Source organism: Nicotiana tabacum, chromosome 12, assembly GCF_000715075.1.
Source record: "Nicotiana tabacum cultivar K326 chromosome 12, ASM71507v2, whole genome shotgun sequence".
In the NCBI taxonomy this organism is placed as follows: domain Eukaryota; kingdom Viridiplantae; phylum Streptophyta; class Magnoliopsida; order Solanales; family Solanaceae; genus Nicotiana; species Nicotiana tabacum.
In genome coordinates, this window is record NC_134091.1 from 601733 (window position 1) to 624584 (window position 22852).

The window sequence follows — 22852 nt, forward strand, 5'->3', positions numbered from 1 at the left end:
GGTTTGTTATGAGTCTGTGATTTCGTCAAAATAGAACACTGGACATGCCATGTAAACTTGAATACGTCTGATATAAAAATGAAGTCAAGCTACAAGCCACATGAAGAATGTAGTCCACAGAGTAAGCGATACTGAAGCCAATGCATAAGCCCAAAACATAATTACTGAACACTCGCTCTCACCAGCTCCAAATAACTGTGTTATGGTGCCTGCCAAGTGAAACAAGAAACTGTGTCATCCCATCTAGCAATTTCTTAATCATATGATAGGACGTCTATTTAATGCTGAAACTGTGTTCAGACAAAAAAGTTAAGAAACAAGTCGAAAGTTTCAACAAGAGCTCAACAGAGTATAACTAGTTGAATTAACATACCAATGTTCATTGCTGGTGGAAGTGCAAATTGAAGTAGAAGAACAAATTGATATAAAGGATCATGTTGCACCAAGCCCAAGTGAATAGCTCCTTTGACTACAGCAATACCAATCAGAGGCAGGGCAATATATCTGACACCAATAATGCCAACCAGCAGGGATTTCTGAATTCCTGAACCCGTCAAACCCTTCAAAAGGTTACCTCCCATGATCAGGGTTAGAAGCGGGATGGCTCCATCCCTGCAATCATTTGAACAAGTCTAAGATGCTATACACTCAGTGCGCGACCAAGCAGCAGTACATTTTGACAACTTGGTAGACACAAATACTATTAGATATTAGCTAGCAACTGCATACTATTCCAATCTAATGTAGCCATGCGGTAAAATATGATCTTGTGCCATATCCAGTATACTTTACTATCTGCAGCTAGAAACCATATCATATATGGCTCTGCGTAAGGACATTCTAAAGCCATTGCATCGTATGCAGGTACTCCCAAGATATAGCAGTTTATTTCCTCATTATTTTCAAAAAAGAACCAAATGTTGTAGTCTAGTCACAGAGACTAGGAGATGTGTCATACCCAAGTAAAATAGCTGTATCTTCGATCACATGAAGAGGCGCTACATCACCAATCATCAGCTTTCTTATCTGAGGTATAAGTCCAACTATAAAACCTGCAAGCTGTAAAAAAAAATTGACCACTTGTCAGTGAACTGGTGCACAGTTGGACAGTGAGCCCACAAATTTGCAAAGTTATTCAGCAAGTAGATATTGTGACTGCTAAGATCTATAAAATGCTAAAATAAAGTAGGCTGCTTATCCCAAGAAAAGAACCTAAATTCATGCATCTCATTGTGGTTTCCGAACCACTTATTGACAGATGATATCAATGAACTACTCCAATGAGGTGTATGGATGCTCATGCTGCTACATAATTAGAGTTTTTTAGAACCTAGAACACATTGAAAACCACCCTACAAATTACAACCAGGTGCTAGTGCATTAATGGTTGATAAAATACAACCTCTCATAAGAAGAATTCCTAGACAGAAAAAATTAAGAAAGCTATTTTTCAGGGGGGACAGTTTTAAGACGTGCCTTGCTATTACTCCTTAAAAAATGGTTTGAGGTTTTACGTCATTGATAAAATAGAAACTGCATGACAAAACAGTTTCAGCATATCTTCCTTTTAGCCTAACGTATTAGAGGCGCTAAGGTAGAATTAGGAGAATTGTGCAATATAAACAAGTTCAGAAAAAGGAATAACAATAAAATTGTACCGCTCCAGTGGTAGAAGGGGCTAATAACCTCTTCAGGTTGATCTTTCTTGAAATAATCTCCATGTACTGCTTAAATTTAGTCCCAGGCTGCATCTGTTAAAAATTCAAACACCAATGTAAAAGTTGATGCATGATTGTGTTTATTATGATGCAGAGTAACTTAGAGAAAGAAAATTAAACGTGCATAAATAGAGAGCATCTTCATGTCTTGTGAAAATTTAACATCGAGCAAATTAACTGATGTGAAAACTTCAACACAAAATAAGTGAAATCTTGATTGGATATGTGTGAAAGTGAAATTCAGTTGGAATCCACTCTTAGAACACACCTAATCAAACATGAGACTAGAGTGAATCACCTAAAACTCAAAACCGAGGTTACCTAGTACAGCGTAATCTCAGCAGAAATGCCGTGTAATCTCAGAAGAACGCAGAATGTTTATGTTGCATAAAGTTCATGTGATGACTCCTTCACAACAACTTCTGGCTATAAGGTTAAGCCTATTTCACCATCTCCATTTACCAGTCCTAGAGGGCCTCTCTTTCATGTTATCCATATGCATCAGCTCAGTTTTCCTATGTAACATCTTTTCTCTCACTTGCTAATTACTCCCCTCCATCCCAATTTATGTGATGGTACTTCTTTTTTAGTTTGTCCCAGAAAGAATGAAACATTTCGATTATGGAAACAATCTAACTTTAAACTTCCAATTTTACAATTAATGAGATGATCCATAGCCACACAAATATGCTTATTTTAGATCACAAGTTCCAAAAGTATTTTTTTCTTTCTTAAACTTGGGCACAACTTCGTGCCCAGTCAAACATCATCACATAAATTGGTACGGAGGGAGTAGTTTTTTCCTATGTCTGCAGGGTGGGGAGAAGGAGTGTTAAAGGACTTTAATAGTTGTATAGCTTGGAGTATCCTAGATTGAAATGTGGATCAATAATTAACCTGAGTTTTGTGATCAAATCTAGTGGAAGGAAGCTCAAGCTGTTCAGGTGGGGACTCGGATCCATTGAAGGCCTTCGATGGAAGTAGTGATTCTGTTGATGTCCCAAGTTGTGATATAGAGCTTTCTCTCGGAGATCTACTGGCGGAGGAATCGTTAATCTCAACTTCCTTTGAGCTCTTACTTGACGATATTCTCACGATATTATAAACATAAGACCATAGGTAAATCGCCCCTACCTGAAAAAGAACAGTCACCGGGAAAGCATTAGATTTTCCTTGCAGCCAAAAAGAGAATTCATGTTTATACAAGCATTATGGTCGTCATTTTAATGTTGGGATACCCTTCAAATCATGCAATAAAATCCTTGTGAAACAACTAAAGTAGTTAAGAGACACTTACCGCCATCGAAAGCGAAGCATAGCCCATTCCATATGTGTGACAAATACCAGGATCCCCAAAAGGGCTCCCCTTCTCTTTACAAACAGCTGGAATGATAATGAGAAGCATGTTACCCAAGTTTCCTGTCCGTGCAAAGGAAAAATCATTATTTTAGATAACTTGGATACTACTCATCGTACAAGAGAGCTCTGCTGCATCTTTTAATCATCCTATTTCTGCATGAATTACTTGTTACTTGGAATAATCTAGTTGATTTCTTCCTTTGGCTCTATTTTAGTTCTGGGATACTCGAAGGTTCTTATGAATGTCCTATAAAATCCATTAACAACATTTCCAAGACCTCAATGGCCGTTTCCTTTTCGTTGAATACTCAATAATATGATCTGACCAGAAGAAAGCATTGAAATGCACCGATAGATCAACACAGTGACCAGGAACATTTTTTTAAACATACAGAGTAACTTCCATTTGTTGAATATTTCTCATTTCACCAGGACTTAAAATTTACTTTTGCCTAAAGAAAAAATCTACCTACATTATATATTGCACAGGAACCAGGGACATCTATAATCTACCTACTGTCTCGATCTGAGGTAAAGTTATTTGCCTATCACGTTGATTCTACAGGTATGCGAAACATAATCGGTATGCTTGGCCTTCCATCACCAACATCTCTCTGGTGAAATTTGAATGATCTCCAATTCCTTTCTCTACTTAAAAAAGTAAAATGGTATCACTTCCGAAGCAAACTCTCCAACCAACACACCTTTTAAACAGAGCAATTCATATAAAATATCAAGAGACTTATTCCTATCTGAATTGCAGAGTGGCATTATCATTAGGCTAGTCATACTATGTTGTATATTTACTTTAACCTTGATGAGGAAATTGATATCAATTGAGTTGATACGGTACAAAAGAGATTTTCTTAACTTTGAATGGATTTGAGATCTCAAGATTTTATTTTAGCAGGATATGTACAGTTATCTTCATCACTGAGGTTCTTGCTGGTCTACATACCTGCAGCACAACAGCCAACAACCAGTCCACGTAGATGTTGAGGAGGCCTTGTAATTTGAATGACTGCCCAACCAAGAATTGAACCAATAATAAAGGTGAAGAGAATATTGATAGGCATGAACCACCTACAATTGTGACAGCGTGAATAGGAGAGACTTTTTGAAGCACAGAGTGTTAAGTGAATTAAATGGACATGAGAACTCACAATTTTTTCATGCTTTCAGATGTGATCGTTTTGGCTAAGTTGCTGGAGACAAGGGCTGGATTGAATACAAAAAAGACGATCTGCTTGCAGGAGGTGCATCAGCATTACAAAACAAATTAGCACACCATATGAATGCTAGCTCTTTAACAAAAAGAAAAAGTAATAGAAGACACTTACCGTCTGGGCTAAGGTTTCACTTAGACAGGGGAGTCGATTGAGAAAAGGTAAATGGTAGTTTAGATAGTCTATGACTTGACACAATGAACAAATAACACAAGACCCACTTCTACCTATGAACTTGCAGATATCGATGTAGTTGGTGCAATCAGTAAGAACATTTGGAACCTCTGTACAAAAGCTATAGTTGTCCCCCTTTTTTTGCTTGTCAAGTGACTATATGAAACTACACAGTGCTTTTTCTTAGAAGTATTCATCGTGTCCGAGTACACTAAAAAGTTAAAACTACTTCTGGAACTCTTCAAATTATTGTTCTGTAAGTTAAAAACTGCAGACTCCAGATCTTGTAACTTCAATGAATTTTTTCGATCAAAAATTATTCAGATACTCTCCTAATCAAATTCCTTGGAATCCTCATCAACATGCAAATTCTATTAGTCTAGGTTGTGCTAATTCACCAGAATCTCAGCCCACACAAAAGCATTGTAGCTTCACTTAAATCCAAAAAATCAGACTCTATCTACGTGATGTGCAATAAGTTATCAAAAGTTAACATGAAGATATCACCAACAACATTCAGTTATTAATCAGCTGCAGTTTCAGCTAATTAAAATATAGAAACCAGCAAGAAATAACCAAAACCCTCGGATGATATGCATGGTTAACCAAAAAAATGTAGATGCAAGACCAAAGATTTATGAAAAGGGAGTAAATTAAGTTAAAAACAAATGACATAGGTGTTTATCCTTCAAAAAAGAACAAAGGCGCAGCCACATGCAGATTGTGTCAATAATACTGCAGCTTGTACTAAAATTATCCAATGGAATTAACTACTTTAAAACACCACGTACGGTTACCACATATTTTTTCCTTATTATCCAATGCAATTAACCGCTCATTTAGTAAAAATTGATGAATAGCGAAAGGCAAAGAAAATTTAAGCTCACATTATTCAAATGCTTTCTTGCATCTTCTCCCAGTAAATCGATACGATCCAGAGCAAGTACTAATCCAAGTGCCGTAATCAAAAGCACTTTAAGGACCGGCATTGATGCAGCGATGAAGAGATCCAAAAGCCCCATCCTTGTCGATAATTGTGAAATTACGGGCAGAGTATTTCAATTGAACCTCAATTCTATTAACATACACCAACAGAAAAAGGCAAAAGATCGCACTTGTGAGGATGATTTAAAAAAACAGGACAAAAAGCAAAAGTTAACACGGCACATGTGAAAATGAAAAGAAAAATAAAAAAGCCAATGCAATGAAACAGTAAAGTCGCCGCCTTTTCATAGTTATAAGATAAAAGAAACCAATTAGTGCTGAATGGGTGGTATAATTAGGCAAATTTTAATAGACACAACTAAACCCAAAGAAAAAATATTCAATTTTGAAAAGCAACCTCGAGGTTCTTTGTCAAATTTCGTGAATCAAAAACATCAACTGTCCTCTTTCCCTTTCTTTCAGTGTTAAATTTAGGTAGCGGCAGAGGGATAGAAGAAACAATATATATACAACAACAACCCAGTATAATCCTACTTAGTGGGGTCTGGGGAGGTTAGTGTTTACGCAGACCTTACCCTACCCTAGGGTAGAGAGACTGTTTCCAAATAGATCCCGGCATTCCCTCCAAGAACTTCCCACCTTGCTCTAGGGGAGACTCGAACGATATATATACGACAAGTGGAAAGGAGGTGCAAGTAAACGACTGTAGTTTCTGAAACGAGACAAATAAGGGAAGCTGTTGAAGAGATGAAATAAATGCACAACGCCGCATGCATTACGCATACGTGTATGTTACTAATGAGCTTTTGGCACCACTTATTGGAGCTGACGATGGCGGTGCGATAGTGCTGAATTTAGCAATAGAATTGCTATATCAGGTATATATGAGAAATTAAATGATAAATAGTGAATTTGAGTTAAGCTTCTTTATTATTGGCCTTAGAATCGGAAGCAGACAACTAACACATGAAGCAAATATATAGTTGTGCTCGATTTTGCTTCTATGGTGTCACGTCCTTAATCTTAAACTAAGTACACAAGTCAGTCTTACTATACTCAAGATCGCTCAGTCTTACTACACTCAAGATCGCTAAGGAGAATTGCCAAAGGAAGCTTTTGTATTAGAGAAAATTTGATTGTTTTGCTTGGTTAATGAATTACAAATGAATGACTCTCTTTATATACTAGTCTCCTAGGGACTAGTATGTAAATATTAATTATTATACAAGTCCTTAATATTTACAAGATAAGGGCTTTCTCTAAAATTCTCTACAAGCCTAGAAGATTCCAAGGACTTTATTAGCAAATCCATAAGGATCTAGGTTCTTCCTAGCAAAATGTTCATACCTCTCTAGAATCTTCTCACAAATGCTAGTCTTCTTCTTATATAAGCTTCCACATGGCATTAATATATGTCAAATGGCGCCTATGTGGCATGATGACATGGCGGGTCATCAAAACTACAACAACAACAACAACAACAACCCAGTATAATTCCACTTAGTGGGGTTTGGGGAGGGTAATGTGTACGCAGACCTTACCCCTACCCTGAGGTAGAGAAGCTGTTTCCAAATAGACCCCCGGCATCCTTCCCTCCAAGAACTTTCCACTTTGCTCTTGGGGAGACTCGAACTCACAACCTCTTGGTTGGAAGTGGAGGTGGCGGGTCATCAAACTAGCTCTGTTTAATTACTTTACTAATAAAGTACAGTACGTAGTTGATATTAGTCACGTCATCAACGAGGACCCCACAATTCGTTCCTCCAGCTTCAACCAGTCGTTTATAATCATGGATAGATGCGTGTTTTCTTTTTCTTGTGCATTTCCATTTGACTGATATTGTAAATTGCTCCATGTTTTTCTGCCAATAGAAAATAAAAGCGAAATTTCGACTTCAACAATGTCGGATAGTACCATGCATGTACATAGCGCTGTATTTGTTTGCACTATATATGACTAAATCCTTCATCATGAAAAAAAAAGAACAATATCTTTTGCTTACTGCCTGGCCGCCACCTTTTTCCTTTTTCGTTTTTTTATTGGTTTCTCCTTCATTAGCCGCCAGTGGGCAGGGGCTTATAAAGAGCTGCATCGTCGGGTCCAACTGAATTCACCATTTTCAACGCTGAAATAATTTTATGCGTAAAAATTCATTAAAATTATAATAAATAGTAGGTTTAATTTTAAAAAAATAATGAGTTCATGGATTTGACCATATAACTCATTATAACAAAAGTAGTAGGTTTATTTCTTTTTGGCAAAATACTTTAAGGACTCATTTGTTTGCACTTAATGGAGGTCTGAATCTTAATCATTTAGATCTCAGATATTAAGTCCGTTTGTTTTTAAAGTCTAAATCTTAATTATTTAGATCTTAATCATTAAGTATATTTTTTTTTTACTTCACAACCACTTATTGGGTCTGAATAGGTCTGTATGATTAAGATTTATAATAGAGACTTAAATTCATTAAGATGCTATTACATATTCATTATTAACTGTCGCCACCGCCTACCATTATCAACTACCACCATGCCACCACCACCACCATACTCAACCACCACCATCATCCTCAATCATAGTCGCCACCATTATCGACCATCACCACCCACTATCCTCACCATTCCGACTATCATATATCATTCTTACCCACAATCAACACTCATCCACTTCAACTACCACAACTAATCACCTCATCACTATCAACAACCACAGCCGGCATTGCCCATCATTATAACCTACCACCATCCACCCACCACCTTCCTCAGTCACAACTACTACTATCACCCGTCATTATTAACTATCACCACCCACTACCACCATCCTCAATCATAATCGCCACAACTACCAATCACTACTAGCTACTAGCATGAACCACCATCATCAACCAAAACTACCACCAACAACCGTCTCTAGTCAGCATTCACCAGTTAGCCATCACCACCAACATCTATCGTATTTTAAAAAACTATATATTTTATTGACACAATATTAGATTAGTTAGTATTTCATTTGAATTTTATGTTTATTAATTTTCAAATAAAGATAAATTTTATACATTCAGGTGTTAAAAATCAAAGAGTCTTAGTTATTTCTATTCAAATCTTAATACACATCTTAATATATTCAGATATTCAGATTCAGATGTGTTAATCTTAATACACATCTTGATATTCAGATGTGTATTCAGATTCAGATGTCTTAATCTTAAAAAAAACAAATGAGTCCTAAATCACCCCTAAACTTGGCTCAAATTATTAGTATCCTCTCCGAACTATGCCCGGTCTTAATTATCCCCCTCAACTTCGCCTTTTGAGAGACATTACCCCTAGATACTGATGTGACAAAAAGCATGGGTGCACTCACCTGCCACGTGAATTTTTCTGTAATGTGACATTTTTTTTTTTTGAAAAATAAAATATATTTTTACCTTTTTAAGAATATTACTTTTTAAGATTTTTTTTCGAATATAGTTTATAATAAAACTTGGATAGAACTACATTATTTAGGTTAAATATTTTTATTCTGCCAAAAGTAATAAAGTTGTAGTTAAATCTTTTTTGAATTTGACCGGAAAATAAAGATTTATACAATTGAAATAAATAGTCAAGTCATCTAAAAAAATTATAAAAAATACATAGTTTGAAATTAATTATTTTGGCTATAATTTTTTATATAGCTCTAAATTACAGTGCTCTAAAAATATTTTTTTTACATATTTTACCTAAAAATGTAAAAATACACAGTTGAAATAAATAGTCATTGCATCAAAAGAAGAAAAAAAAAAGAGTGTACAATTGCTGTAAAATGCAAGTGATTCGTTTTATTTCTTGAAATTGTACACTCTTTTTATTTCTTCTTTTGATGCATTGACTATTTATTTCAACTATGTATTTTTACTTTTTTAGGTAAAATTTATAATATATATATATATTTAGAGCACCGTAATTTAGAGCTATATAAAAAATTATAACCAAAATAATTAATTTCAAACTATGTATCTTTTATAACTTTTTAGATGCCTTGACTATTTATTTCAATTGTATAAATTTTTATTTTCAGGTCAAATTCCAAAAAATATTAACTAAAACTTTATTATTTTTGGCCAAATAAAAATATTAGCCTAAATAATATAGTTCTATCCAAGTTTTATTATAAATTATATTCGAAAAAAAAATTATCTAATAAAACAATATTCTTAAAAAGGTAAAAATATATTTTATTTTTCAAAAAAATATCACATATACAGAAAAATCCACGTAGCAGGCGAGTGCACCCACACTTTTTGCCATATCAGCGTCTAGGAGGTAATGATTCTCAAAAGGTCAAGTTGAGGGGGATAATTAAGACCGGGTATAGTTCGGGGAGGATACTAATAATCTGAGCCAAGTTTAGGGGTGGTTTAAGGTATTTTGCCTTTCTTTTTTGCATTTGTAACTTCTTTTTTACTGATTTTGTATTTAGAAACGGGATCCACAAAAAACACATGTCAAGTAATAAATAGTCCAGCATATGACGTGTTGTATATATTAGCGCAATTGATATACACACTATTAGTACTCATTCCGTCAAATTGGAGTATTCAAATAAAAAAACGAAAATTTATGTATCTGGTTTGCAAACTGGTGCAAGTTTAAGTGGCCACTAGGCCATGTTGCCTAACTTAAATCATGTCTCCGCTTCTAAATAATGGCCACCACCTTTTGAAAGGTATATCAGTCTTTCAAAATGGACACCACTCCTACAAAATATATGAAGCTCAACCAAAATCAACAACTACTATTAACAGCAAACACAACTTGATGTGTAGATACAATTTTCAAGGATTCATACATTAGAATGGGTATCATTTAATTTAATGCTTATCTCCCCCAAATTTCATCTACCTTTTTGTTTGACTCAAAAGATGTTGGAACCTTTTTGAATAAATCAATTAAAGAGAATGAAGAGGTAAATTTTAGTTAAGTATAATAAACTCTAGAACAAAAGGTATAAAAGATGAACACAATGGATAATATTTTTTGATCTTGCAAAAATGAGTGATAGAACGTTGAGAATGCCAATCTTTTACGTAGAAAGGTATTACAATCAGTGTTCTCAGCCAAAAGAGCCAAAAAGTCCCCCTAACAAGGTTTTTTTCCCGCTATATATAAGGGACAACCCCCTCCTGAACCCTCAAAGACATATCATAGAGAATATTCGAAAGTATATTCCTAGTGCCCCCTGTTGGGCCTACACTACTGTAAAAGTCTTACGTCCTCTATTCACTATCTATCGTCCTCCACAGGACGTCGAGCTATGAAGACCTCGTCTTTTGTCATATTCGTCAATAGCCGTGGTCATCCAAATTTGGACCCATCCCTCCGCTTGTCGAGGTTGCAACTTGGTGCATCCTTGATAAGCGGACACCACCCACTCTTGTAGAAAAATTTGGTTTCATGAGGCGTTATGGCTTGGCCAACAATGGGAGGTTAACATGCTTAACAAGACCCTGGATGGTGTATCTTATCGGGAAATAACGTCATTTCCACGTGCGTCATCATTATGCGTGTTTTCGAGACAGGGGTTGAGGGCTTGTCGTTCGATTTCGGTGCCATTCTGCAGCCTTCCACTTCGATTATAGCGCCACCCAATCCTATAAATAGGTGGAGGGTTTGTTTTTTCAAAAACTCTTGGCCATTTCGTCTCTGGTTATTCTTTCTCATCCCTCCCGTGTTTGCTTCAACGATTTTTCTGCTTCTTCTCCCATTCTTCGTTCATAGCTTTCTCTATTATTTTAACACTTTTTCTACCGAAGAGATGCCTAGAACACATCGATCTCGTGAGGGGGTTGTCACACCTCCTTTTTCCGTACCCGGGAGGGTACAAGGGAGTTTTTTCCAATTAAAGGACAATCGAAACGGGATTTGTTTATTTATTTCAGAGTCGCCACTTGAGAGATTTAGGGTGTCCCAAGTCACCAATTTTAATCCCGAATCGAGGAAAATAATGACTCCATATTACAGTCTGCGTACCAGTAATCCGGATAAGGAATTCAGTTAACCCGGGAGAAGGTGTTAGGCATTCCCGAGTTCCGTGGTTCTAGCACGGTCGCTCTACTGTCATATTCGGCTTGATTATCTGATTTTATGCAAGTATGAACTTATGTGCAAATTTTAACTTTTAACCGCTTTATCAACTATTGTTATTATTTTACGAGAATTGCAACGTCGTGGAAACATATCTCGAACCACGTTACATCAATGCACCCGTGGTTGTTTGACATATCTCGACTCGGTTGAGGTTTGGATTTGGGTCACATAAATGTGCACCCGAGTTAAGGAAAATAAATTATTAAAGGCGCGCTTTAAGCAACTAGCGTATTGTTATTTTGGGGAAGGCCATAAAATTCGCTAAACGGCCTGTCCCGAATTCTAAGTATTTTAATATATATACATTTAGAGAGCCCCGCACCTTGTGCATTTTTGTTTGTCGAGGCTCATCTCATTCATTATTAAAAAGGAATTTGCAACGTCATGGAAATGCATCTCAGACCACGCCACAATCAATGTACCCGTGATTAGAGACACATTTCGATTCCATTGAGATTTGGATTTGGGTCACATAAATGTGCACCCGAGTTTAAGGAGATAACATTATTAAATGCGCGCCTGAAGCGACTAGCGTATTCTTATTTTGGGTGAGGGCTGTGACATTTGCTAAACGGACCGTCCCGGAATCTAAGTATTCAATACATACATTTAACGAGGGCCCCGCCATTTCTGTATCTATCCGGCGAGGCTCATCTCATTTAATTAAAAGGATAATCTTAGCATGACTATAATTTTCTACTTTGTTCGAACAATGGAAGCTAGTAGGATACGCGGCTAATAAAGAGTATCTCAAGCTTGACGAATTACAATTAAACATGAACTTACATTTAGAACTAACCCGTATGGTAAACAACAGAATAATGACTAACAAAATTATGATAGAACTTATTAAATCAATCCGACTACCAATTCGGCAAGCTAGTCACGAACATGAAAACTTTTGTACAACTTTCGTCTAGCATGCCAATTTGAGATAGCAATAACGTAAGCACAAAACTAAAACTCGACAGATTTAAACAAGATCTTCAACATAACATGTATTCAAGCTCGGACTCGATAGGAACCGATAGCAACTCAAACAAAGATTAGAAAACGAACCTCTAATGATAAACACTGCTGGGGGTTTACAACTCATTCGTCAAACCGAAATAGAGCCATAGTCGGCGAAATGAAGCAACGAGACCAACGAACTGGAACCTCACATCGGCACTCGAACGGACTTCAAACGGGAAACCATGGAAACAGTCATCACAACTCAAACGGAATAGCTCGCGCTAGACACTCGAACACGAACAGACTGAGCATGAACCATGGCTGCTACTGGTTTTTCCCGGTGTGTTCCTGGACGTTCGTTTCTTTTGAGGGGTCTTTTGGGCAGTGGTCGAGGACTGAGCTGGTAGCGGCGGTGGGTCGACGGGGCAGCGCGACGCCAGGAAAGCAGCAGCAGTCGCTGCTTGACGGAGGCTGGACACGGTGGTTTGTTGTGCTGGTGTTTTAGGCGTTGAGGGGGTGCGACTGGTTATGGCGTTTTGGGACGTGAGGGAGTAGGGGCTGGTGGCAGTGGTTTATGGGTAGGGTTTTTCTGGTTTTGTTTGGACGTGAGGGAGTGGGATACTGGGTTTTTCCGGCCAGTTAAGGGGGTTCGACGGGAAAGTGACGACGAGGGAGCATCGGGGAGATGGGACGATGGTTATGGGTTTTGTTGGTTCAACAGGTGGTCGACGGGCAGTAATGGTGGTTTCACGATGGGAGGGTGATGGGAAAGGTGATGGACTGGTTGCGATGGAGTTTGGGAGGAGACAGGGTGGTTGATGGTGGTCGTGAAGGCGTGGGACTGGTTGGTTTGGGTAGGGTTCCGCTAGGGGTTTTCTTCTTCTTCTTTGAGGAAGAAGAAGATGAATAGTGTCCGTTTCTATCTTCCTCCAAAATCTGTTTTTCAAAATCCCCCCTTTTTTCCTCCCTTTGTCCGTGCATTTGTAGCCCTTTTGCCAAGAAAAATGGACCCCCATGCGTGGTGGGGTTCAAGACTTGTGTCCCCCACGCGTGGTGGGGTTCCCCGTGTGTCGTGTTCTGTCTGTGTTCCCCACGTGTGTCCCCCATGTGTGGTGGACTCGGATTATTATGGGCTAGGTCCGAAAATTAGGCCTAAAAGCGGGTAGTTTAAACCCAAATATTATTCTTTTGCCCGGACCCGAGAATAAGAACACGACGTTGTTCGACTAATCCTATGTAAGCAAAATAGCTACCAAAATAAGACTAATATTTAAACAAATCTATATCTTTTTAATATTTTTTCAAGATTAAAATAGCTACAAAATATTAATAAAACTATTTTTTTGTAATTTTCATTTTTTATATAAAGATAAAATATAAAGTAATATTTTGTATTTTTTTCAAAAATTAAAATGACTACAAAGCATTAATAGAACTATATTTTTTGGTAATTTTCGAAATTATATAAAGTACAAAAATAAAGTGCAATTTTTGTATTTTTTCAAGTTTATGAGAAATACATAAACTAAAATTTATATATATATTTTTTGTAAAAATTTTTTTCCTTTGCAACGAAAATAAAGTAAAAATAGTCAAAATAGCTATGTTAGACCTAAATTAAATATTTACGTTAAAAATGTGAAAATTCTCGGGGAGGGTAAAAAATCACGTGTCTACAGGGGTTTCTAACGCTACTTCGTTTCCCATGGCGCTCCCCTCTGACGGTGAGGACAAGATGGTGGAGGGGGACAACTTTCCCACCATTGAGGAGTTGCTGCCGAGACACCTCATGTCTCGAATCGACTTTATTAAGGATCCTACTACTACTACTACTATCCTCGTGCTCTCTGAAACTGAACAAGTTCATATCGATGCTCTCCGTGCAAAATATAGCATCCCTACTCATGTTGATATGGTTCCAGCGGAAGGGACTTCGTGGAAGTTCATAGGCCTGGGTACTGTGCTTTTTATGAGTACCCTTTCGTGATCAGTCATTCCTTCTCCCTTCTCCCGTTAGCCGAAGAATTCTGTTGATTCTATCAGGTTTGCCCGGCGCAACTTTTCCCGTACACGCTTAAAATACTCATACTATTAACGAAATACGTGGAGTTGGCGGGGTGCGAGGTTATCATTCACCACCTTCTGCACTTGTTTTCGCCCAACTTTCATAAGGGTACTATGGTGCATTTTAGGCACCGTGGGACGAAAGTGCCGGTGGTTGGGACCGACGACCGAGCGAATCGCAAATTTTGGCACAAGTACTTCTTTGTCAGAACCGAACACATCGTGTCTGGCCCTGTTGGGTTCCCAGAGCGATGAAACGAGAATCGTAAGTGTCGCCACTTGTTTTACTCTTTCTTTTCTTCTTCATTCACCTTAGTGTTTGTTTGTTTCTCGTTTGCAGCTATGAGGCGTCCACCCCACCCTATTGCAGGTATAAGGGATTGGGTAGCCCGCCTGCTACCCCATGCAGCGGAGACTCAAGATTGGCCCGCTTTCATTAAACTCTTTGGGCCGAGAGTTTCATCTGGTAAGTGTCTTCCCCTGTACCACTCCTTGACTATATACCGTTGTCTATTGATATGACTTTTTACGATGACAGGTCGAGAAGCTTCTAGGCGGAGGGCCCCAATCCCTGCATTTCGACAGGTTATCGCTACTGCATGAGTACAATTTACTTTGAGTGAGTTCGTACGAGAGGGTCGTGCTCAACCGATACATGTGGGAGATCCTTCATGCGATATGGTCGTGAGGGAAGAGACCTCTTCCGTACCGATCCATCACCGTGTGCACGAATCCTTTAATGGGGATGAGTCGTTACTGAGGAAAAGGATGAGGGTGGATCTTGGGAAGGATGTGTCCGTGGACACTGGTAAAAGTAGGACGGGTGCGTCGCGGATGGTGCCTGTGCCTACGTTTGTGGCCGACGCCACCTTGACCTGGAGGTCTCCTCAAATAGAAGGGGTTTACCTAGGTGGTGGTTCTGTGCACTCTGCTGAGGGCGGCGCATCGTCAAACGTTTGAGGGGGCCTACGCGTCGAGAGTGAAGGCTCGGGTTCGGATGTCGACCCGGAGGATGTTCGTGAGTTTTTAGAACGCCATACTCATGTGGAGGTCAGAGTGGAGGGTTCTGATCGGGATATAGTTGTCCCTAGGGACTACAACTTGTTGCCGAACTGTGATTAGGTGGCGTTTTCTTTAGCCCCTTTATGTGTTGCCCCTGAGAGCGAGGCACTTAGAGCGATAACGACATGGAGTTGTCTCGGAACATCGCCGGCATGGCCTTGCGGGTAGATGTCTTTCTCTTCCTTTTCGTCGTTGGGTTTGCGTTGTTATTATCGACCTGTCTTTTTGTTTTAACTCTTTTTTTTCTTGTTGTGCTAGATCCTTATCATGGAGATTGAGCGCGAACGCCAGGAAAGGAAGAGGATGGCCATCTATGGGAAGTTGTCTTCTAAATATCAAGAATATCGCACCAAACATCGTGCGATGGCCGACATCTACAATCAGGATCCTGACTTCCAACTGTTCCGCGAAGGGCTTAAACAGAGGGAGGATTAATTGGTGCGCAAGGTTGAGGAGTTGAGGGAGCGAGACGAGGACCTTATGAAGGCCGTCGCCCGCAACAGTGAACTCGAGGCTCCCCTTAAGGTGAAGAAAGATGAGCTCAATTTAAGTAGAGGGGTGATGGCCGAGAATGCTGACCTACAAGCAAAGATGGCCAGTTTGACTACTGAATTGGGTATGAAAACGACGGAGATTAATGAGTTCAAGGGTGAGTTTTGTGTGAATGTCGATAAACTGGCGACTATTATTTCTGAAGCGGCAGTTTTGGAAGATACCCTCTGTGTCTGTAGGTCAGAGATGACCAAGGAGAAGGAGGCTGCAAACCCCCAGTGAGCGCAAGTACCCAGTGTGAGATGTGATATAGCCCAAGGGGCTGATGTTGTTCCATGTTATTGCCCGAGGGGCTGATACGAGTGATTGTAAGATAGCCCGAGGGGCTGGTTCTATTGTATTTTGCCCGAGGGGCTGATTTATGTTTATATCTTTTCTCTTTGTTTTGATTCACTCGTTTGAACTGCTAAAAGATGTTTTAAAGAGATTTTTACTGAACTAAGGTGTTTCTACGAGTGTTTGCTGTTTTATTGGATTGTTCTGGTTTTTATACTGCCTCGTTGTAGCATTTTACTGTGTTTTACGTGTTTTCTTATCGCTTAGCTGCCTTTACTTTTATTACTTACTAAGTTGGCGTACTCACGTTACTCCCTGCACCCTGTGTGCAGATCTAGGAGTCTCGGTCACGCTAGCGAGGGCTGATTGCTTTCTAGCAGGCTGTTTGGAGTTGACTAGTAGCTGCCAGCGTTCGCAGCCTAGTGCTTCTCTTTCCTACCTTTTACTTTCCTTTGTAATAGCTTTGTACTAGACTGTGTAGTGTTTTCATACTCTTAGACGGATATTTAGATGCTCATGACTGGTGACACCTCGATGTCGGGCTGTGTTGTTTTCGCATTGTTCTATTCTACTCTTTATTTTAGGATTTATAGTTTATTTATGATTTAAAATGAATTATTATAACTGTCTTAATTGGTTTAGGGGTTTCTGTCGGCTAGCCTTATTTCGCGAGAGGCTCCATCACGACCGGGTCTGGTTTAGGGTCGTGACAAGTTGGTATCAGAGCCTAAGTTACATAGGTCTCACGAGTCATGAGCAGGTTTAGTAGAGTCTCGTGGATCGGTACGGAGACATCTGTATTTATCCTCAGGAGGCTGTAGAACCTTTAAAAAAACTTCATATTCTTGAAATTCTTGTCATGTGAATCTGTTGATCCGAGTAATAAACTTTTGTTATTCTATTCTCTCACATATGGTGAGGACACGTGCTACCGATCAGGATGGACGACCACCAGTACCACCAGTTAGGGCCACTAGAGGCCTAGGTCGTGGTAGGGGCATGGGTGTAGCCCGCACAGCAGCTAAGGCAGCACATGTAGATCCACCAGCAACCCCAATTCATGATCAGGTCCCAGTTGTGGATGCTCCAGCAGCACCATCTTAGGCACCAGCTGTGCGCATTGTGATTCCAGTTTTTTAGGAGGCCCTGGCCCAGATTCTATCAATATGTATTGGAATATCTCAGGCGGTCTCAGTTACTATAGCCGCAACTACTTCTCGGGTGGGGGAGGCACTCAGACTCTCGCTGCTCACACACCTGAGCAGGTCGTACAGGGACTTCAGACACCGGGGGCACCTCCAGCCCAGCCGGTTGTAGCTGTTCAAGACTATGTAGCTCATGTTATGCCAGAGGACGAGCATCGCATATTGGAGAGGTTTGGTAGGCTTCAGCCTCCGACTTTCAATGGTATAGAGGGCGAGAATGCCCAGGGTTTCTTGGACAAGTATTAGAGGATTCTTCGTAGAACGAGTATTCTGGAGACCAGCAGGGTCGCATTTACTACTTTTTAGTTTTCTAGAGCTGCCTTCACTTAGTGGGAGGCTTATGAGAAGTGTAGGCCTATTGGTACAGCACCTCTTACCTGACAGCAGTTCTCCGTTCTCTTTTTTGAGAAGTATGTGCCACAATCTTGCCGAGAGGAGTTATGCAGGCAGTTCGAGCAGTTGCGTCAGGGAGATATGATTGTGACACAGTATGAGATAAGGTTCTCGGAGTTGGCTTATCATGCTATTTGGTTAGTTCCTATAGATAGATAGAGGATCAGGAGGTTCGTTGATGGTCTTACATATCCGCTTCGTATTCTCATGACCAGGGAGAGGGTGTCTGGTGCTATTTTTGAGGAGGTTGTTGACATTGCTCGCGAGATTGAGTCTGTTCGTTGCCAGGAGCGAGATAAGAGGGAGGCCAAGAGGCCTCGGGGATATGGTAGTTATGGTGGTGCTTCTTCGAGAGGTCGGTTTCAGCACGGTAGAGGCCATCCATTCATACATGCTCAATCAGCTCGCCCAGGTTATCGTGGGGCATCATCGGGTCATGGTTCTCACTGTTCTCATCAGGTCCATTCATCACTCAGTGCCCTTCCAACCCAAAGTTCGTCCCGTGCTCCATCAGTTCAGGGCTCTTCTATGCCAGGTGCATCTGCTAGTCATTCCGGTGCTAGGGGTTCCCTTCATTCCCCGTCTCCAACACCAGGGAGTTGTTATGAGTGTGGAGAGTTGGGCCACATTTGGAGGTAGTGTCCTCGTCGTCTTGGAGATTCGTCTCAGCAGAGGAGTCAGCCATCAGTTTCAGCGCTAGTTACTTTACCACCACCCACCCAACCAGCTAGGGGTGGAGGTCAGTCAGCTAGGGGTCGCCCCAGAGGGGGAGGTCGATAAGGTAGTGGTCAGGCCCGTTTCTATGCACTCCTAGCTAGACCCGATACTATTGCTTCAGATGATGTGGTTACAGGTATTGTATCAGTCTGCCACAGAGATGCCTCTATGTTATTTGATCCCGATTCCACTTTTTCATATGTGTCATAATATTTTACTTGTTATTTGGATGCGCCCCGCGAGTCTCTTGTTTTATCTGTTCGTGTATCTACTACGGTGGGCAATACTATTATTGTGGACCGTGTGTACCGATCATGTGTGGTGATTATTGGGGGTCTAGAGACCCGAGTGGACATGTTATTGCTTTGTATAGTGGACTTTGATGTGATATTGGGCATGGATTGGCTATCTCCGTGTCGTGCTATTTTGGATTGTTATGTTATGCCGGGTGTGCCACGAATTGAGTGGCGAGGTTCGACTGATTTTGTCCCCAGTAGGGTAATTTCGTTCTTGAAGGCCCAGCGGATGGTTGGGAAAGGGCGTCTTTTATACTTAGCCTTTGTGAGGAATGTCGGTGTAGAGACTCCTAGTATTGATTCTATTCTTGTTATGAGGAATTTTCCCGATGTTTTCCTGCAGACCTGCAGAGCAGGCCACCAGACAGGGATATTGATTTTGGTATTGATGTGGTGCCGGGCACTCAACCCATTTCTATTCCACCGTATCGTATGGCACCAGCGGAGTTGAAGGAGCAGCTTTAGGAACTCCTTGATAAGGGGTTTATTCGTCCTAGTGTGTCGCCTTGGGGTGCGCATGTTCTATTTGTGAAGAAGAAAGATGGCACGATGAGGATGTGAATTGATTACAGGAAGTTGAAAAAAGTAACAATCAAGAACAAGTATCCTTTACCTCGTATCGATGATTTGTTTGACCAGCTTCAGGGAGCGAGAGTGTTCTCTAAGATTGATCTTCGTTCAGGGTATCACTAGCTAAAGATCAGGGACTCGGATATTCTTAAGACAACTTTCAGGACCCGATATGGTCATTATGAGTTACTGGTAATGTCTTTTGGGATGACCAATGCCCCAACAACATTCATGCATTTAATGAACATCGTATTTCGGCCTTATCTCGACTCGTTTGTCATAGTTTTCATCGATGATATTCTGGTATACTCGCGTAGTCAGGAGGAGCATGTGGAGCATTTGAGAGTTGTGTTGCAGAGATTGAGGGAGGAGAAGCTTTATGCAAAATTCTCCAAGTGTGAGTTTTGGCTCAGTTCAGTAGCTTTCTTAGGGCACGTGGTGTCCAGCGAGGGTATTCAGGTTGATCCAAAGAAGATAGAGGCGATTCAGAGTTGGCCCAGACCGTCCTCAGCCGTAGAGATTCACAGTTTTCTTGGTTTGGCGGGTTATTACCATCGGTTTGTTCAGGGATTTTTATCTATCGCATCACCCTTGACCAAGTTGACTCAAAAGGGTGCTCCATTCAGGTGGTCAGACGAGTGTGAGGAGAGATTTCAGAAGCTCAAGACATCCTTGACCACAGCTCCAGTGTTGGTTCTGCCATCAGCTTCAGGTTCATATGTTGTGTATTGTGATGCTTCGAGAGTTATTGCTTATGCTTCCCGTCAGTTGAAGCCCCATGAGAAGAACTATCATGTTCATGATTTGGAGTTGGCTACCATTGTTCACGCATTGAAGATTTGGAGGCATTATTTGTATGGTGTGTCTTGTGAGGTGTTTACTGATCATCATAGCCTCCAGCACTTGTTCAAGCAGAAGGATCTCAATTTGAGGCAGCGGAACGAGGAACGACCACGAAAAAGTGATGATTATTATTAATTAGGTCATTTTTATGGGCCCGCAAAATTTAGAAGATTCGGGGCGGTCGCCGAATTCATGCTAATGGCATGAACTATATAACATGAAAGTCTGAAAATCGTCCTGAATTCCTGTTTGATGGCCCTAAAATACCAAAAAACGAGGAACGGTCGTGGCAAAACAAAGACTATTATTTATTAGATCATTTTTAGAGAATGAATTCCAAATCGACTCATGTGTACTAATTCATATTTGTTTGAACTGAAAAACTTGAATATTGATGGGAACTGAATGATTTGGTGGAGAAATTTTGAGTTTCACATTAAAAGCACCATTGTCGCACTTCGGAGAAACTGAGTTTTATGTGTGATTTGAATTTTGTGTGAGAAATTAAGTGGGTAGCATGGATTCTTGTTGGAAATACTAATACAAAGTTGAATCTTAAGTTTAGAGGTGATATATCTATCTATCTATATATATATATATATATATATATATATAAAAAGTTGGGAATAGACAAGGTGATGTGGCACCTCTCTATAACTAGCTTTGGTATTATCTTTTTTGTCAAATTTTTGACATTTTCCTCTTAATTTCCCTTTAAAATATTTGTTAAACGACACTCTTTTAGTTTCTCTCTTTAAATTTCTTTCATTAAGTTCTTTGTTATTACATGACTTTTAATGCATATACGTTACAGTATAACCGAAGAGGCAAAAGTTTGTATCGGATACGTTTGGAGCATTTGACATTGTCTTCAACTTTCTTTATATATTCATATATTTTGTAAGTTTTTAGTTGAAGTTGTAGGCAAATTTCATGACTCATGTGAGCATCCATGGGGAAGAAATTGTGATTCCTTTTCTGCAATTTTACTACGTATTCTTTGGATTCTCAGTTCTCAATGCACTAATGAAATACAAGATAAAAATCTTTACTTCTTGAAATTTTTTTGTTGTTTTCAACAAGAATAAGTGATGTTATTTTGTGTTAGTACTTATTTTTATTTTGTCCCTCCTCTTATATAATTGTCTGTGTCTTCTTGGTAACTTTGTTTTATGGCATGTTTACTTGCATATACGTAATTGTGTTTCCTGTTGGAGCAAATTGCAGGACCTGCAAGGACAATGCATCTCTGCCCAATACTGCGGAGGAAGTTAAAAAAGATGTTCTGGAAATTACGGTCTATATATAGATCAACCACTAGCATTATTTCCTTTTGCGGAAAAGGGCCAAAAATGTCATTAAACTATTCGAAATAGCTCAAAAATATCCTCCGTTTGTTTTTGGGGCCAAAAATATCTCTGTCGTCTATGTTTTGGACCACAAATGCCCTTAAACCGTTAATCTTGCCATTGAAGCTGACATTGCAGTCCAACTAGGTGAGTTTTACTTACATGGCCATCCACCTAAGCAATCCAGCATGACAAAATTGTTTTTTCGAAAAAATTATTTTTTCGATTTTTTTTTTATTAAAATACAAAATCAACATTTATTCCCAAAAGAGTAAAAAATATTCGGAAAAATTATTTATTTTGGATTTTTTTTTATTAAAATACAAATAAAACACTTATTCCGAAAATAATAAAAAAAATTCAGAAAAATTATTTATTTATTAAAATATTATATATAATATACAAAATAAATTATTTTGGAGCGTGCTTTAATATATTGTTCCGGAAATTTGTTACTTTTTTCGGAATAAGTGTTCAACCGTGAAAATTTTAAATTTCACTTAAAGTTAAATTTCAGAATTTTTGAAAATTTGAAAACTCCAAAAATTATAAGAACTTCGGATGAACCAATTGATACTTATAGTAGAAGTGTGCCTTTTATGAAGCTATAACTGATAAGTATCTAAAATTTTAGATCAAATTAATCATAAATTCACAAAAGAAAACAATGGAGTTTTTTAATCAAATCATAAAGCCAATCAAGAATAATTTTTCCGGAATCTTTTTACTATTTTCGAAATAAGTGTTGATTTTATATTTTAATAAAAAAAATCCGAAATAAATAATTTTTCTGAATATTTTTTACTTTTCTCGAAATAAATGTTAATTTTGTATTTTAATAAAAAAAATCGGAAAAATAATTTTTCCGAAAAAATAGTTTTGTCATTCTAGATTGCTTAGGTGGATGACCATGTAAGCAAATCTAACTTAGTTGGACTGCCATGTCAGCTTCAATGGCAAGACTAACAGCTTAGGGGCATTTGTGGTCCAAAACATAGACGACAGGGATATTTTTGAC

At 39.1% G+C, this 22852-nt stretch overlaps 1 protein-coding gene across 5 annotated transcripts; it reads right to left on the bottom strand.

The window, feature by feature from the left end:
- Positions 1-20: 20 nt before the first annotated feature.
- On the bottom strand, positions 21-6363 carry LOC107797537 (protein PIN-LIKES 3). Of its 5 annotated transcripts, none has more exons than XM_016620443.2 (10): positions 6208-6363; positions 5365-5552; positions 4241-4320; positions 4036-4160; positions 3016-3137; positions 2616-2852; positions 1659-1751; positions 959-1059; positions 374-612; positions 21-209 (listed from the first exon to the last, which is right to left on the bottom strand). In XM_016620443.2, exons 2-10 carry the CDS (start codon positions 5497-5499, stop codon positions 85-87), a joined length of 1257 nt encoding a protein of 418 aa, XP_016475929.1. In that variant the 5' UTR covers positions 5500-5552; positions 6208-6363; the 3' UTR covers positions 21-84. The 5 variants fall into 5 exon arrangements, with proteins under 5 accessions (XP_016475929.1, XP_016475925.1, XP_016475926.1 ...); XM_016620439.2 differs by lacking the exon at positions 6208-6363 and adding an exon at positions 5998-6205; XM_016620440.2 differs by lacking the exon at positions 6208-6363 and adding an exon at positions 5993-6205.
- Positions 6364-22852: the final 16489 nt, after the last annotated feature.